Source organism: Mus pahari, chromosome 3 (genome assembly GCF_900095145.1).
Source record: "Mus pahari chromosome 3, PAHARI_EIJ_v1.1, whole genome shotgun sequence".
Lineage (NCBI taxonomy): Eukaryota > Metazoa > Chordata > Mammalia > Rodentia > Muridae > Mus > Mus pahari.
This window is the reverse complement of record NC_034592.1, coordinates 55,227,479-55,244,526: the sequence shown is the minus strand read 5'-3', so window position 1 is coordinate 55,244,526 and position 17,048 is coordinate 55,227,479. Positions and strand designations below refer to the sequence as shown.

Genomic DNA, 17,048 nt, shown 5'->3' with positions numbered 1-17,048 from the left:
GAGAGAGAGAGAGAGAGAGAGAGAGACAGAGACAGAGAGAGAGAGAGACAGAGAGAGAGAGAGACAGACAGACAGAGACAGAGACATATGGTATATGTTAGAGGTCAAAGGACAATTTATAGGAATTGGTTCCTTTTCTACCCTGTGAGATTGAACTTAATCATCAGGCTTGGCAGCAAGCACCTTTACCTACAGAGTCATCTTGTCACCATATTTTTAAATAAAATTAGCTTATATGGCTGTCAGTGAGTGTAGACATGGCGATGTCAGTGTTTCAGTTTCAAAATTATGCTAACTTTGTAAGATTTGACAAACTCATCACCGTTTTCTTCTGTCTTTAATATATTCCAGAAAAGCTTACAAAGCATTAAATTAGCTTTCTTCAAGCACTGTGAAAAGCTGTCTTGAAGATTTGGACTGTCTTCTGTGATGGGCTTTATTTTAATGTACTTACTTGGAACAGAAGGAGTCATAATCTCATTTTCTGTTTTGTTAATTAATTTGTTTTTTAATTTTAGAAGCATTTTACTGTATTTTAAAGATAACTAATGAAGCAGATTTTCTTTAACATTTACGATTTTTGAGTCATTAGAATATGTTTATTAATCATAGAGGCCAAAGAATTTTGAGTTTCAGGCTATCCTGGGTTTATATAGGTTCTGTCTTCAAAACAAAACATAAAAACAATTTTATTAACCTTCAGGAAGATGGCAATTTTGTGCTTTTCTTGTTTTTTTTTTTCTTTTTCTTTTTGGCCTTTTTTTTCCTTAATTACATGTCGTAAAATAGGGCATGTATATTTAATGCCCTGTGTTTCTTACAGAGCTCTGTAAGCAGAATAAGCTCATTCAAGAAAAGAAAGATAATGTGTTAAAGATAATGGCTGAAGTAAAAGGCAAAGAGCAAGAGTCGGAAGAGCTGATCGCTAATATCCAGGATCTCAAGGAAGAGTGTGCTAGGAAGAAGGAAAGTAAGTGTCTGCTTCATTTGAAGTAGCCGACTGCATTTCAGAGGCATGGTGGTTTCTAGTGTGCATCTGGCTGACTCCACTTTGTGGAAGTAGACTACACTTAAGGGCACACTTAAGGGCATAGACAGACCAGCATCTCTCTAGGTATCACTTAAGTCACACAAGTGGGCGTACTTTTCTTTTTGTGGTTATTGTTTTGCTTAAAAGGTTTTGTCCAATTTTAATTACAGCCAGTCCTTCATGTCATTATTGCTCTTGTTGTAACTAAAATTGGACAAAGCTTTTTAGTAGTCTCATGTAGCCCAGTCTCATCTCAAGCTTATAACTAAGGATGCCTTTGAACTGGTCTTCCTGCTCTACCGTCCAGTGTTGGGATTGTAGACATGTATCACCAGGCCATATTTGTGTTGAAGAATCCTTTTAAGGACTTAAAAGCATTTGTTGACCATAACATGTCTGCCAGGCAGTGAATGCTCAGACTTACCTAGTGAACGTACAGAGAGTATGTACCTGTAGTGCTTGCTCACCCCTAAAAGGGCCATCTGTATCACACACACACACACACACACACACACACACACACACACACACACACACACACACACACACACACACACACACACACACACCCCTACCTGCCAAGGCCCAGGGAGCATCCCAGAGGAGTGACAGAAAGAATGCAAGAGTGCGGAGGAGCTCTGTGAAACCTTTTTTTGGGACATGACATGGCCAGTGTGCTCGTGAACTGAGCAGCTGTGGTTACCCAAATAAGTTTGGGCCGTCAGCATATGATAGGAAGAAGGGCCCATGAGACCCCACTCTTTGAAGCCTATTGGTAGAGGAATTTTAATCCAGCAACATTGCTGCTCTGGCAAGGGATCACATGCAAAGACCCATGCCTGTGTAATTCAGCTGGAATGCAGACATAGCACACACCTTTAATCCCTCTGGTTTATAGCCATGCCTTTGGTACAAACCTTTACTCCCTAACAGTGAAAGTAAAGTTAGTTTATAGAAGGAAATGGCCATGTTTGAAAGTGAGGTTTAATTGAGGGGCAGACAAAGTGATGAATCAGAGAAAGGATACATACACCCAGCTCTCTTGAGAACAGGCAGGGAAGAGAGGACTTAAGAGAACCCCCACAGAGAGTCAGAAGAGAGGCAGTTTTACCGGGAGAGTTGAATCGGTTCAGTCAGTGCAGTGTGTGGAGTTGAGGTCAGTCAATTGAGGCATTTGAATTAGGAGTCAGTGTAGTGGTGTTGAGTTTGTGAGTTCATGCAGTTCATTGCAGGTTAGCAGAGGCAGTTGAAGTCAGAGAATAAGAAGGAGCCAGAAGATTAGAAGAGATTGCCAGAGAGGTTAAGGCCAAGCAGAGCTGAGAGAAGCCAGTTTGAATCAGTCAGCTGGGAAAGGTGTTTTGAGCTAGAACAGCTGGGTTGAACCACCTAGCCCAAGTTCAGAACTAGAAAGGGTTTCTTCATCAGAAAGCCTCCAAGATGATAACAGATCTGGTGAATAAAGGATACTGTTGACATTGTTGGGGGCAGGGAGGATGGATTTTACTATCTTTAATGGTGTAGCTGCTGATAGTAAGTTGCCCATGCCCTAATAAATAAACTTCCACCCTTGCTCCTGCAGGAAACTTAGCAGGTTAAATTCAGAGAGTAAGAAAGTGGGGAAGGGAGGGCACCTGTTGGAGAAGAAGCAGAGTTTCAGCAGAAGAAACATAATAGGCTGAGCCAAATCCCATGAAGCAATTAGTATATATTTGTCTAGCCAGCAAACAACAACAACAATAATAATATAAAGAAAATCTATTTCTAGGCTAGTTATATAAGCTTCTGCCTTGATTATCTGTTCAAACAATTTTTCTCTTCCATCTTGAATATAATCCCCTTTTATTATTTGTTAAAGTTAGAAGCTGAATAAATGTAAACAGATTGATATACCTGGTATAATTTTTTAGTAGTTTTCAAGTTTCCTAAAATTAATTTGAATAAGCCTTAAAGTGAGAATTATCCAAAATATTCTATACTGTTTTTAAATCGTAGCCATTTCCACTGCTAACAAAGCTAATGAAGAGAGATTGAAACGACTGCAGAAATCAGCGAATTTGTATAGAGATTGCCTTGGACTAGAAATTAGAAAGATTCATGGTAAGTTTATTGCTCTGTTATGTCGATTAGAAAGGGGTATCTAGAGAAGAGAACAAGCTAAGAGGTATTTTCAACTAAAACATCACATCAGGGTTTTAGAAAATAGGCCAACATCCCATCTTTTTAATCATCTAAATACAAATATTGTTGCTTTATTTACCCAGTGTCTAATGAAAGTTTGACATGGTTCTCAAAAAAAAAAAAAAAAAAAAGCAGTCAACCAACCAAAAAACCATGCAATCCTTACTGTTCTTGGTTTTCACTGGCATTATATCACCTCGGTTGCCTTCGGAACAGTGATTTGTGAATGCTGATGTAATTACTCATTAATGTACTATGATTTATTCCTTTTTATAAATTGGATTGCTAAAACAACTGGGTTTTATCTGTTTTCCAGCTTTAAAAATACTGTATATAACTTCTCACTTGGGAGGATCCTTTCTCAGAGGGGATTGCTAGGTTAAAAAGCACCGGAGGGACTTAAAGGCTGCTATCTATGGATATGTTAATTGGTTGGAATGGACGGTGCTCTGGGGCTTCCTAAGATCTCACTCAGGCTCAGCGAATCACTGACAAGACTCAATGTTGTGCTGGTCTTCCTTAATTCATAGGGAATTAATAAGGAATACTATGTGCATTTTCCCTGCATGTACATATTAACCACAAAAAAGTTTTATATTTTATTTATTGCATTTTTAAAATCATTTATTGTGTGTGTTTGTGTGAGTGCATGTTTGCCTTGCACCCTTGTGGAGGACAAAGGACAGCTTGAGAGAACTGTTTCTTCTACTATGTAGGTTCTGGGGATTGAATTCAGGTCATCAGGCTTTCCTGCTGAGCCATCGCCCAGTGCCCCTTCCCCATTAGCTGTGTTTTGTTGATATTATTCTGTGTTCGTGATTGTGGGAAGGACACGGTATATGTATGGAACCAAGAAGCATCCTTTATCATTAACTGCCAAATGTAAAGTGTTCGCCTGATTTGTGAGAGCTGCTGAAACAGCTCAGTTGATCCAGAAGAATGGGTGATCAGGAGAGAGTATTACAACTGCAGTGGACAGAAGGGGGACGGGCTGGTGCCTGCTGCAGAACTGATAGACTGTGTGGTGCCCGGGGAAGCACCAACACACACTGACGTGGAAACTTAGGGGTTCTTTGGAGAGTCGGTTGTATTGGATGGTGTTTTGCTGGGGCAAAAACATGAAGGAGTGTTTTCCTGAAGTGGACACAGGTGAAAGACTACAGCAGACTTGTGAAGGAGGATGTTCTGCTAAAGCAAACACGTGAAAAGACACTTGTTGAAGGATTCTCAGCTAATGACATGCATGTTTTGGTCCACCTTACATTTCATAGTTGAGCTGCATTTGCTGGGACTTGGCAGACTGGGGCTGATTGGATACAGAGGCAAGGCACGTGGAAGGTGTGTGATGTTGGGAGGGTATAAATAGGATTCCACAGAGTGACAAGACAGCTTGTCTTGCTGGTACAGCTAGCTGTGCAACACTTGTGTGTCTCGCATCTTCGCTGATCTTCACATCCCTGAGAGAAGCACATCGGAGAACTTCTTGTGTTGCTGTTGGTCCCTCCTGCTGACTCCAGCCAAGGCTAGGGCCTGGCTGTCTCTGCTAGGTCATGTCACCTAACCGCTGTTGCTAACCCTACTCTACTGAATTGGACTGCTGGTGTATCCATGAGGTGTTTTCGAGTGAATTGAACTGCCTGCTAACTTGTAAACTGAACTGCCGATTTCCAGACAACAGAGCTGGGAGTTGTTCCAAAGAACCTTTCTAAACAGGTCCATTTTCCCCATGTCCTTTCTTTCCCACCATCTCTGGTGGGTGGTGGGCTACAAGGGAGGTTAATGCATTTAAGAACCATCATTAAAAATAAAAAAATTAAAGTTACAGCGCATAGGTACTCTTTTACCAACTGGTGAGTGAGAAGAGTGCTTTCTGCTCTTCTGTATACTCAGCGGGACAGAAGACGCCCAAGGAAACCCTTGATGTAGTATAGTAACCTGAGTCTGTTACCAAATCTTTGCTCGGTGCACACCCTTCCCAGTGCTAGTAACAGTCTGAAATCCGGCATGCTGACCTGTGCTTCACTTTGAACTTGGATGCTAGATAAGTCTTTCCTACGTTTCTGAAATTTCCTTTTACAGTGATAAGAATTTTAAATATGATTTCTTTTATGCTATAGAAGAAACTAAAATGTGTATGAATTTATGGTTTGTGGCAGCCAACTTGAATTTCTACCAAGCATTTATTTCTTTGGGAGCATTTCAGTAGTTTTTTTTTTTTTTTCAAAATAAATTAACTAGAAGAATGTAAAATAAATTAATTTAACAATATGGGTTTATTGTACTAAAATACATATAATGTAAAACTAATTTGTTTTAATCCTTTTAAAGTGTATAATTCATGACATTAATTATATCTACAGTGTTGTATGACTAACATCAACCACTGTAGATTTCTATATTTTATTACCCCAAACAGAAATTTTGTGATAACTCTCCATATTCATGGTTTTGGTTTTGGTTTGGTTTGGTTTGGTTTTAGCTCCCAGTAACCTTGAATTTTGTTTGTTTGTTTGTTTGTTTCTGTGAATGTATCTTACCTGTTCTAACTATTTTATATCGTGGGATCATATAATATTTGTTCTTTTGAATCTTCATATATTTTTAAGGTTTGTCCATACTGTAGTTATGTATGAGAGGTTCATTCCTTTTTATGTCCCAACAATGTTTGTGTGTTTGTGTCTATGTACAGTGTGTATGAACGCATTGTTGTATTCAACTGTTCATCCATGGAGGGGCGGGTCTGTGACACTATTGTTTTCACTACATACAATGACCTGGTGCAATCTCTGCTTTTGTCTTTTCCAACTGGAGTTTTTTTTTAAAGCCTTTCCAACCTTAGTGGGTATTTAATTTACAAATATTTTCTTTCATTTTGTGAGTTGTTTTCATTTTATTGGTATTATTGTTTGAAGGAAAAAAAAGAGTGTAATGTCAGTGACGTCCAAGTCATCTGTTTTTCCTTTATTGTCTGCTTCTGTGTTACTTACACTAACTTGTAAGTTCTGTGTTTGAACTTACAAACTGGTTAAAGTACAGAGCACATACTTATCCAAGATGGGGTGGGGTGTGTGTGTGTGTGCGCGCGCATGTCTGCGTGTCTGTGAAAGTATCCACTGAGAACCTTGGCTTCTGCGCATTCTATATTAAATGGTGCATAATCTCTTTCAGGTAATAAATTGCAGTTTATATTTACCAGTATTGACCCTAAGAATCCTGAGAGCCCATACATGTTTTCCATGAGCATCAATGAAGCTAAGGAGTATGAAGGTAAGTATCCTGTCTCTTGTCTCTAAGATCTGCCTCAACTGTCGTTTGACTCATAAGGAAAATTGTGTTTGCACAAGCGCTTTCCTTTTCAGTGTGTCTTGAGGTAACAACCTCTAAAGGCTGAGAGTGTAGTTTGCCGCATAGATGTATTTGGGGCCCTAATAAGTAACATCTCTCTTGGATGACAGAACATCATGGGAGCTAAAAACTCTTAGAACACAGTTCTTTGTATTTCATGTGCAGATTTGATTACTGTTACAGAACTGTGAATGGTAATGTCAATAGTTCATTGTTATTTTATGTAAAATAACCAAAATGTAGTAATTTACTTTTCCCCAATTTTTTTAAGCTTTTCACCCTGAAAAGTGCCACACATGCACAATGCAGGTTAGTCACTGACTCTGCAGTGGTCAGAGAGCCTAGGGAATGTTTGTGATCGCTAGCAATGTGAACACTAAGCAAATACAAGTATGTTTGTACTTTTAAAATCCTCCTAATCCTTTATATAAATAAACTTTAATTTGTTAGAGTTCATAAAAATGATTCTCAAGTCACTACACCTGTGACATCATTTTAAAGCATTTATAACTGGCAGACAGATTCTCTGGATGCTGGTTGGCCCACTGAGGCCCTGGTAATTCACTGTCTTCCCATAGGATTCAGATTTTGAGGATCTCCAGCTACAATTTTCCCTTTAATAATCGTGTTTCAATCAAATGAGTACTAGATGTTAAAAAGCAAAGCCCTAAATCCTCTATTTTTTTTATTTAGTTTTCTCTAAATTACAGTTATTAGTACATGGTAATGGTTAGTGTTAATTATCACCTTGACAAAATCAAGAGTCATCCACATGCTGTGAGGAATTACTTGACTGTTAATGGAGGTAGGAAGACCTTAAGTTAACAGGATATGATGGTGTGTCCTGGCTGGTACCCTGTACTGTGTAAGTAGAGAGGGAGCTAAGCAGGAGCAGACATCCATTACTCTGTTTCCTGACCCCGGCTGCAAGGTGACCAGCTGTGTAATGCCCCTGCTACCTTGCCTTCCCCACCATGGAGGGTTGACCAAAGCCAGAGTAAGGCTAAGTTACTTTTGTCAGAGGATCATAGCAACAGGAAAGAAAACTTAAAGACATTCATAGTGTTTGGTAGTTTATTAAAATAAAACTCACAGAATAAAATTTGATCCAAGTAATCTTCTGTTTCTTTGTTGTGGTCCTGTCCAAGCAATCTCTAAAGTCAGAAAGCTAATATAGTCAAGTTCCTCCTGAACAATGGAGATGATTGATCGTAGGAAGAGCTGGGTCATCCTTTTGGCAACTCTCACTGGAGATTTGTTCTGTTGTACCAGCATGTGCAACTGACCTAAGGACTAACTTGTGACCTTTTTCTCATTAGTTAGTAGATTCCGTGAGTACCACTTTTGGAACAGTGACCAGTGTTTTTCACTGACTTCCATCTTGCATATTTCATCCCAAAATCATGTTACTAAGAATTTGAATTGAGTACCAGTGTTTTGTGTGCTGAGTTAATGGTACACTAAAGACCATAATTTTGCCTTAGAATGACGTTTTTTTTTTTTACATTTGTCATCATTGGGACTAATTTCTAGATAATGAATGTAAGTTCCCGGAGTAATAAGGACATTTATGTAAAAGCAACCAAATCTTCAGTGCCATACACGTCAGTGCTGGAGCACTCAGCTTGCATGGGAAGAATCTAGGCTCCATTTTTAGTACTGCAAATGGAAGGGACAGAGGAAAGAGAAATGATGAAGAAATGCAGAAGATGTAGAAATGCAGACAGAGATGGAGCGAGATACAATATGAGAAGGACTGAGAAGAGAGAGAAGGGAAGAGTGGAGAGGAAAAGAGAAAATTAGGAGGGCAAAGAGAAAGACATAGGACACATGGAAAGATGAGGATGGAAGAAAAAGAAAGGGAACATTTTGTGCTGTTTCAGGATATTTCTATTTATAGGAAAAGTTTGATGTGTGTTTAAAGGTTTAAAAAAAATAGATTTTGCATTGAGTTGAGGCCAAGTATGGTAGTTCTTGCCTTCAATCCCAGAACTTAAGAGGAAGAAACAGATGGATCACTGTGAGTTCAAAGCTAGTCTGGTCTGTTGCAGGTCAGCCAGACCTACATAGTGAGACCATGTGTTAAGCCTTTTTCATATTGTGGCAAGAAACTAGATGCCAACCCAAACTTTTGCACAGAAAACAGTGTTTAATAGTTAAAACAAATGTATATAAGAAAGATGATAGAAATAGCACTCAAGTGTCACTCGGCTCTCGGTCCTTTGGATACCATGTTTAGATTTAAATCAGGATTGCAGTACTTACAATTTGAATATTTAGGGATTAAGCAAAGAAAAGGACTAAAAGATAACTGTGAAATTCAAATGTATTAGTATATCTTTATGCTCAGAGCATCTCAGTAAATATAATTGCCATCAGACCAGCTGAGAGCCTCAGTGGAAACACTTCTACACACACACACACACACACACACACACACACACATCCCCTCCCCCATTTAAATCATCTTCTTTGTTTTTCCTCTAGTGTTCGACTGTTCACCTCATCTTGAGTGCCTAGCAGAATTTCAGGAGAAAGTCAGGAAGACCAACAATTTTTCAGCCTTTCTTGCCAATGTTCGGAAAGCTTTTATAGCTAAGGTTCATAATTGATAGAGGTTTGTTCTTTGTTATTGTATATATCCTAGAGGAATTCTCATCTCTTGTCCTTGTCATTTTTCTCTATTTCTGTGTGGTATTAAAGAAACTAGAATACATCATCCCAAACCATGCCTCTTTGAGGTAACATTTGTGAGCTGGAAACAGTTAAGCAGCAGCAGAGTTAGAAAACCTTTGCCCTCCCCAAGTCCCTCTGCCTAAACATGGGGCCTACATGATAGAGGTAACTAGCTCTGTACCCACAAAGAAAGAAAGAAGTTAGTCGCTTACCACTGCAGACGTGGCACCAGAGGAATTGACAAGTCTTGCTTTATTAATTTATTCCTGTAAATATATTCTTCATAATTCCCCATCTGTGGACATCAAAAGGCAAATCTGCTGTCTTATCATGTTGTAAAATTCTACTGTTCTCTGTTGAAGATGCTGTGTAAACCTGACTAGGCCACTGTTTGGAGTTCTCTTCTGTTGGGGTTCTCCTGTATAGTGTGGTCTGCATGTGTTAATAAACTTGCTTGGTGTCTCCCAGTCTTTGTAACTGTCTCTTCAGTGTGACTTTATGAGGATTGAGGAGAAATAGTTTGCTCTCTCACAGGGAGGTGCTGAGTCCTGCATGGCCTCTGTGGAAGGGAACACGTGGCAGCAGGGTGTGGGCTCCCAGGAGTGCTGACGGTTGCTAGGCCTGAGGCTTGTTTGTATAATAATGTACATAAGTTACTTTATGTTCCTCCTTCTGGAAATAGTCCCCTTGCCAAGGTTATCGGGTCCTGGAGGAGAGGTGTTTAATGTCCTTAGCAAAATGGTAAATGCTGTGACTTTCAGGACGGCCCTTAAGGCTGTGGGAAAGAACTCTAAAAACATGAGTTCAAAAATACATAAACAGGATTTCTCAACTATGTAAAATATAAGGATGCAATATGAATTATATGAGGGATTCATAGACCTAAAAGAACAAAGGCAGCTGCGTTAATGAGCCAGCTTGTCAGAAGATAGAAAGGCAGGCAGATTCCTGATCAGCCTGGGACAGAACAAGTTTAGGCCCAGGGGTGGCAGGAATGGTAGTTTCAGAATGGGATCCCATCCAGCTAGCTTATTCTCTGAGCTATCTTGATGAGCTTTCTGGAGAGCCTGCAGGAGCAGAACACAGCAGAGCTGTCAGCTTGTACACTATGATTAACCTCAAGTCATTCATTCTCCGCTCCCAAACACTCCCCTTCCTCAGGACCCCCTTTCTGAGCCGAGGCCAATCCTTGACAGGTAGGTATTTCTGTAATTATTTTTATTAAACCCTAGGGGGAAATTGATAAGGTGAAACAAGTCTTTTAAAAAGTAAAACAAGAATTGATGAGATGATTCATTGGGTGTAAGTAAGTACCTGCCACCAAGCCGGGTAACCCAGGTTTAATCTCCATGACCCACATACTAGGAAGGGACTGACTCCCAAAATGTGTTCTCTTCCATCCTTGCCGAGGCATGTATGCCTGCATGCACGCACACAACTTAGGTTTTCAAGTGAAGTGTAAATCCTTATAACTAATTATGCTTTGTAAGCTAAACACAGTAAGAGGTTAACAACAGTAACTGTATTTTGGTCCTCTAGAAGAACAGAAACTATACTACAAATTATAAAGAGAGACTTGCTGGATTGGCTGACGTGACTAGAGATGAAGTAGGCCATCAGTAGCTATGTGCACACGAGAGACTCCAAGAACTCAGCTCCTCAGTCCCTGAAACTGGAAGCCAAAGGGAGACTGGGGAGACCTTACTATTTAAAGGTTGCAGTTTCTGACCATAAAATGTGGTCAGTAAAGAGTTGGTTTGGTCTCTGTTGCTTAGTCGTACTAAAAACTTCTGATATAAGAAATATGTACATATATTCCACTGCTTATATAATTAACAGCCTAGTTAATAGTTTAAGAACATTAATGTTAAAAATATTGTATTCTATGCAGCAGGCTTGCATGTATTTTTAATTTTTCACCTAATGTTCTCTTAATTTCATCCTAAATCTAAGAGGTCCACCCAGTGTGTGTGACTGGAAATTGTTGCCTGCTAAAAAAATGTATGTTGAAATGGGTCTACTATAGCAAACTAGTTATTTTATTTTATAGCTATAGTATTTCAATGGAGCAGGTAGAACCCAGACTCTAGCAAATGCCCTTTACAGTATTTCTTTGAAACTTAAACACCCTTCATCCGACAGATTCCAGAGTTTATTCTATGACCCATGACATGAATCTCAGATCTAGATTTAAAATGAGAAGCTGTGACTTTCAAGCTGGGCACCCGTCCTTCCTTGTTATACATTGATGAGGAAGCTGAGTGCAGAGAGGTATGGGGCCTGACCTGTGAGGAGCCATGGGAGAAGGAACTGAGCTTGGAACTCAGGGTCCCAGGACACTCCACCCTTCCTCAGGCTGTCTGAGGAGACACTTAAAAAGCCAGAAGAAAGGGACTATACAAAGGAAGGAAAAGACACTTTAAAAAACTACATATCCCAGGTGTCATAGTGTTTTAGCAACATTCCCAAACAAAAAAACCACTTGCATTCTCAGCACTACTGATTTAAAAAGAAAGGTTCCTCTCTGAAAATTTTTCCCCAAACCACCATTCTCATTACTTCCGATATTCAAAATAGTCTGAACTACTGTCAATCGCTATAATTTTTAAAATCTAAAGCTCAGTAGAGTGAAGTAGGATACTAATGGATTATAATTCAAACCACCCATCAGCCACCTTTCTATACGATGAAAGCTGTCACAAATGCTCCATTGTGGATTAAATTTGGGCAGTTTTTTTTGGGGGGGGTGGGGGTGGGGTTCGAGACAGGGTTTCTCTGTGTAGCCCTGGCTGTCCTGGAACTCACTCTGTAGACCAGACTGTCCTCAAACTCAGAAATCCACCTGCCTCTGCCTCCCAAGTGCTGGGATCAAAGGCGTGCGCCACCACTGCCCATCTGGGCGTTTCTTTTCTTTATGGTATACTCTCCAAAGGAGTGCTAAATATAGCCACTTGATAGGTAGGGGCAGGCAGCCTTCTGAGTTCAAGACCAGCCTGGTCTACAAAAAACAAACAAACAAAAAATAGTGCTAACTAAATGCAAGGGCACAAGGAAGGACTGACGGCAGGGAATGGACATGAGACAGGGCATGAAGCTAATTGTTTCCTGGTTCTAACTCAGTTGTAGTAGTTTTTGGTTTGTGTGGTGGATAACTGCATAAGACATATTCAATAGGAGCTGTAAAACTTAATGTGAAGCTGCCTGGATTCCATTCTGAATGCCTATTCTAACTGTTGAGCTGTATAGATTGTGGGTCTGCTTAATTTTTGTGTGTGATATTTTCATTTACTTGGAAGTGTTTTGAACAATGACGTTTATTCTTAAAAACCAACCGACAAAGAACAACTTTGGCCTGCTCTTCTGGGTTTTAAGCTATGTTTCAAAGAGCAAATTTTACTCAAATTCCTTGAGGCTAACTATCTCTATCAAATATTACTGTGTTATGTGCTAGATCAAAGTGTAATAAAACAACATTAAAAATTAATGTTTCCTGGTTTGAAATTTTCCATTAAAAATATGAATTAAAGAAAAAGGAGGGCAGGGGAAAATAATAGGAGGACTTTAATGAATGCAGATATGAAGGTTCTGAAAGACATTTTGTTTGGCAGAGAAGTGAAGTTATGCCAGTACTGCCGTCAGGCACCATCTCTCATTCACCTGAGTTTTACCTCCATTTTCTACAAGCTGTTACCATAACATCCATTATGCACTGCCACCCTTTGGGGAGTTTGCTTTCATCCTCAAGCTTTTCTTATGAAAGGGCATTTGAGGAAGCTGGTGTGTTCCATTTAGGTCTGTCATCCAAGAATTTGTGAGGCAGAGCCAGAGGTAGGCAGATCTCTGCAAGTTCAAGGACAGCCTAGTCTGCATCATGAGTTCCAGATAAGCCAAGGTTATATAGTGAGATCCTGTCTACACACACACACACACACACACACACATACACATAGTGAGGTCATGTATACACACACACACACACACACACACACACACACACACACACACAGTGAGATCATGTCTACACACACACCAACAAAAGGTCCATTTTGATGGGGAATGTTGGGATCTGCTTCCTACTCAAACCAGGTTCTTCTTGGTATTAAAGTTCCTTTCAGTAGGAAGCTGCTTAGGGCTTTCCTTCCACAATAACCCAATTTTCCCATTGGCAAAAGAAGGCACAGAATTTCACAGAATGCCACTGTCTCCTTGCCCTTCCTGTTTGCTTTCCCTCAGATCCTAAGCCATCTCTGGCTTGCGTTTGACCCCATTAGAGCTGTGAGTGGTGGGCAGGGACGATGAGAAACCACTGCCTGAAAAGGTCATGGGCTCTGGTTGAAACTGCATTCTGCCCTGAGATCTGCTGAGGTTCTAGACTGGACTTTTTGAGGTTCTAGACTGGACTTCTTGTGTCACACCCTGTCTTTAACCCAGTGGGCTTTGGGGCCTGGCTCCTCATCCTTTATTGTGCTTTACAACTTGTGTCTTACAATGAATCTCCCTTGCCTGTCACTGTTAACTCTGACTTTGGTCTGTGGCCTTTCTTATTTTCCAGGCTTTGCTTGACCGCTTAGAGGCCTGCTGTTTCCAGTTGCCACCCAAAGCTAGAGATAAAAGGGCACCTACATTTTACTTCCTGTGTGCTTACAGATTGTGATAGAACTTCAGGCAATCCGTCTCCTCTTTGTCACGGGTAGACAATCTCTAGGGTTTTAGATTTTAGAAGGTCTAGGAACCTATAAACATTGTCTCATTCAACCCAGCTGTCTTTTATTTAACTGAAGTTAATAACCCCACGTACAGAGCACTGAAATGCAGGCAGGTCCCTACCACCCACTGCATAAGAAAAATTTGCAAAGAGGATAGCTTCCTCTTTTTGCATCACATTGTTTACAGAATGTGCAAGGTCATTCTGTGTGTCCATCCATTCTTGTTTTATGCCTGTGTAGCTGTGTTTCCAGCCTTTGGAGGTAGCTCCTCCACATAGGCAGCAGGAAAATGGCCTCTCTTCCCTTTTAAAGAGCCGAACCACCATCCTTCTTCTTTCTTCTCATGGATGGTCACGATGTCTCCTGTGAGGGTGCACACTGAGTTAGACAGATGGTTCTGTGTAGCTTGAACACACGCCAAGTCAGAGTTGGTAAGAGTGTTTTAAGAACAGTCTGTAGCTGGGGACTACTTGGTAACATCATGTTCTGCACTTGACTCAGGTGAAGCAAACAGCCACAGTATAGAGGATGCTAGCAGGAGTGAAATAAGGAACGACTGTGCTGTGCTAAGAGTTTGCATAAAAGCAGACTCATTGTAGCCTTGCACAGCGGGCTCAGTCTACCTACCACAGATGGGTTATCGGCAAACTTTCTTTCTGTCCATATCGTAAGGGTTATACATATAGGTGACCATGATAGTTTAGACTAGTTCATTAGAAGCATGTCTTTACTAATAGTTTTTCTTTTTAAAAGATTTATTTATTTATTATATGTAAGTACACTATAGCTGTCCTCAGACACTCCAGAAGAGGGCGTCAGATCTTGTTACGGATGGTTGTGAGCCACCATGTGGTTGCTGGGATTTGAACTCCAGACCTTCGGAAGAGCAGTCGGGTGCTCTTACCCACTGAGCCATCTCACCAGCCCACTAATAGTTTTTCTTAAAAACTTGGTAACTCCCTGTGCCACATCTGCATACAGTCTGAACTTTTGGCAGTTTCATAGAGATCTAGCCGAGAGAGAGAGAGAGAGAGAGAGAGAGAGAGAGAGAGAGAGAGAGAGAGAGAGAGAGAGAGAGAGAGAGAATCTAGCTTCCATTCATTAATTTAGATAACTAATAAAATATCAATTTGGAGATAATTTTAAATAAAATAAAAAGCTGAATTCCTAATATAGCTCTTACCTAATTTTCTATTGCCTTTTAGAAGAAAAAGAAAAAAATGACCAGGCCCTTTAGCCCCTGGGAGAGCTGGCCCCAGATCCATGAGAGTGGGCGAGGGTAAGCTCCCCTCACCAGCTGCAGCACTTGGGAGAGCGGGCCCTGCCCCTGGCCTGAGTAGCACAGTAGAGCTGACCCTGGTGGCAGGGGCAGAGTGAGCCAGGCCCAAGTTGTGAGCACGGGAGAACTGGCCCCACCCCTCTCCCACCCCTCACTGGCTGGGACACTCAGGAGAGTGGGCCCTGCATGTCACCTGGGCAGGTTTGCTGTGGGTGAGCAGGCCTCGAGGAGGGCATGAGAGCAGGAGAGCTGGCTCTGCCCCTTGCTGGCTGCAGCATTGGGTGAGCTATCCTTACCAGGGTGGTGCTGGAGAGCTCACCCTGGTGGTATGGGTTTAAGAGAGCTGGTGGTCTGACCAGCTCAGCTACCACCCAGACCTGGATCCAGGGCTTTGAATTGGTCCACCCCAGCATCTATCCCATCTATGAACTGCTAGAGCAGGTGAAGGAGCCTGTTCTGCAGATCCAAAGCTGCAGGATCTTCATGACACAGAGAGACCACAGGATATCAGAGAGGAGTCCTTGTGAGGACCCGGTCTTGATAGAGAAATATTACTATAATCTTAGTAACTCTAAGCTTGATGGATGACCCAGCAAGCTTACTTTGGCTAAGCCTCAGGCTTGAAAGAATTCCTTTTCTCTGGCCGTGTTTCTGTTTTGTAATAGTGTCCCCTTAAAGGACTGGGTGTGGAAGGGTTAGATGGCAGAGGCTGGTGCTGTTAAGAGATGATTGGATAACAAGGGTGCTGACTTCATTAGTGGGTTCCTATCGAATGGCCTAATCAAAGATTTTCAGGAAGCCATGGAAAGGCTTGCTCTTGAAGGGCATCATTTGTCCCTAACCCCTCCTCCCCCTCCTACTCCAGGCTTACTGGCTACCAAGGATTGGACAGCTTTTCTCCATTGTTAACAACCTTCAGCCCTTAAGTGTTCTGCCTCCCCACAGACTTGGAAGACAGCAGAACAAACTTGGAAGCCAGGAGTCACGAAAGCTGACTAACAAGCTGCCTCCCATACGTCAAAGTAGAAACACCCACTTTAGGATCCAACATCTGCGCATCTTCATCACTATTGTCACATTCAGGTTTTGCTCACTCTTTCCTGCTCAGCTTTGTTTTGAGGGCACAGGTAATGGTCGCTGTTCTTCTCTGGTCTCAGCCATGGCTTCCTGTTTGTTTTCATGTGAGCTCATTCTGATTTTGATTTTGTTCTCTCTCTCTCTCTCTCTCTCTCTCTCTCTCTCTCTCTCTCTCTCTCTCTCTCTCTCTCTCTCTCTCTCTCTCTCTCTCTCTCTCTCTCTCTCTCTCTCTCTCTCTCTCTCTCTCTCTCTCTCTCTCTTACTCTCGACAGTATGTTGTTTAATGAAATTTAGACAAATTCAGATAAATGATCTGAAATTATATTGTTGGCTTCTCCTAGCCTCCAATGCTGTGTTTCATTGAAAAGAACTACTTAGAATATAAAGCATTAAGTGGGGCTTTACAACCAACAGACAACTGATACTGATACGAGCAAGATAATTGTTTTATGTAAACTCTGAAACTTAAACTCAGGATGCCTGAGTTCTTATTTTTTCACTCACAGAAAAGGAAAAGTAATAGCCTGGAGGAATCAAACTAGCCTGCAGTAATTAGTCCCCTCTAAATAAGGGCAAGCATGCTGAATTCTTGGTGCCTCATTCTTCTCAGCTATAAAACAGGAATAAACAATATCTGGCTTAGAGTGCTCTGCAGATAATAATTGAATGATATGCTCACCACACTGTTGGGCACACAGAAACAAGGAATGAGGCCAGGAGTGGTAGCGCTCACCTTTAATCCCAGTCTTTGGAGGCA

General features: G+C 41.1%; 2 protein-coding genes across 3 annotated transcripts in view; one reads left to right on the top strand and one right to left on the bottom strand.

The window, feature by feature from the left end:
• Spc25 (SPC25 component of NDC80 kinetochore complex) overlaps positions 1-9,696 on the top strand; it is a 14,068-nt gene extending 4,372 nt beyond the window's left edge. Inside the window, exons 4-7 of the mRNA XM_021193449.1 lie at positions 824-970; positions 3,023-3,127; positions 6,377-6,475; positions 9,041-9,696. Of these exons, the coding sequence (XP_021049108.1) occupies positions 824-970; positions 3,023-3,127; positions 6,377-6,475; positions 9,041-9,165 (476 nt within the window). The 3' untranslated portion in view covers positions 9,166-9,696. The remainder of the gene's footprint in view (positions 1-823; positions 971-3,022; positions 3,128-6,376; positions 6,476-9,040) is intronic.
• Positions 9,697-13,594: 3,898 nt separating this feature from the next.
• Nostrin (nitric oxide synthase trafficking) overlaps positions 13,595-17,048 on the bottom strand; it is a 59,892-nt gene continuing 56,438 nt past the window's right edge. The window contains exon 15 of one of the 2 annotated variants that reach the window (XM_029536998.1): positions 13,595-14,298. In XM_029536998.1, coding sequence (XP_029392858.1) covers positions 14,162-14,298 — 137 coding nt within the window. In that variant the 3' untranslated portion in view covers positions 13,595-14,161. The remainder of the gene's footprint in view (positions 14,299-17,048) is intronic. The other variant, XM_021193448.1, reaches the window with a different exon arrangement.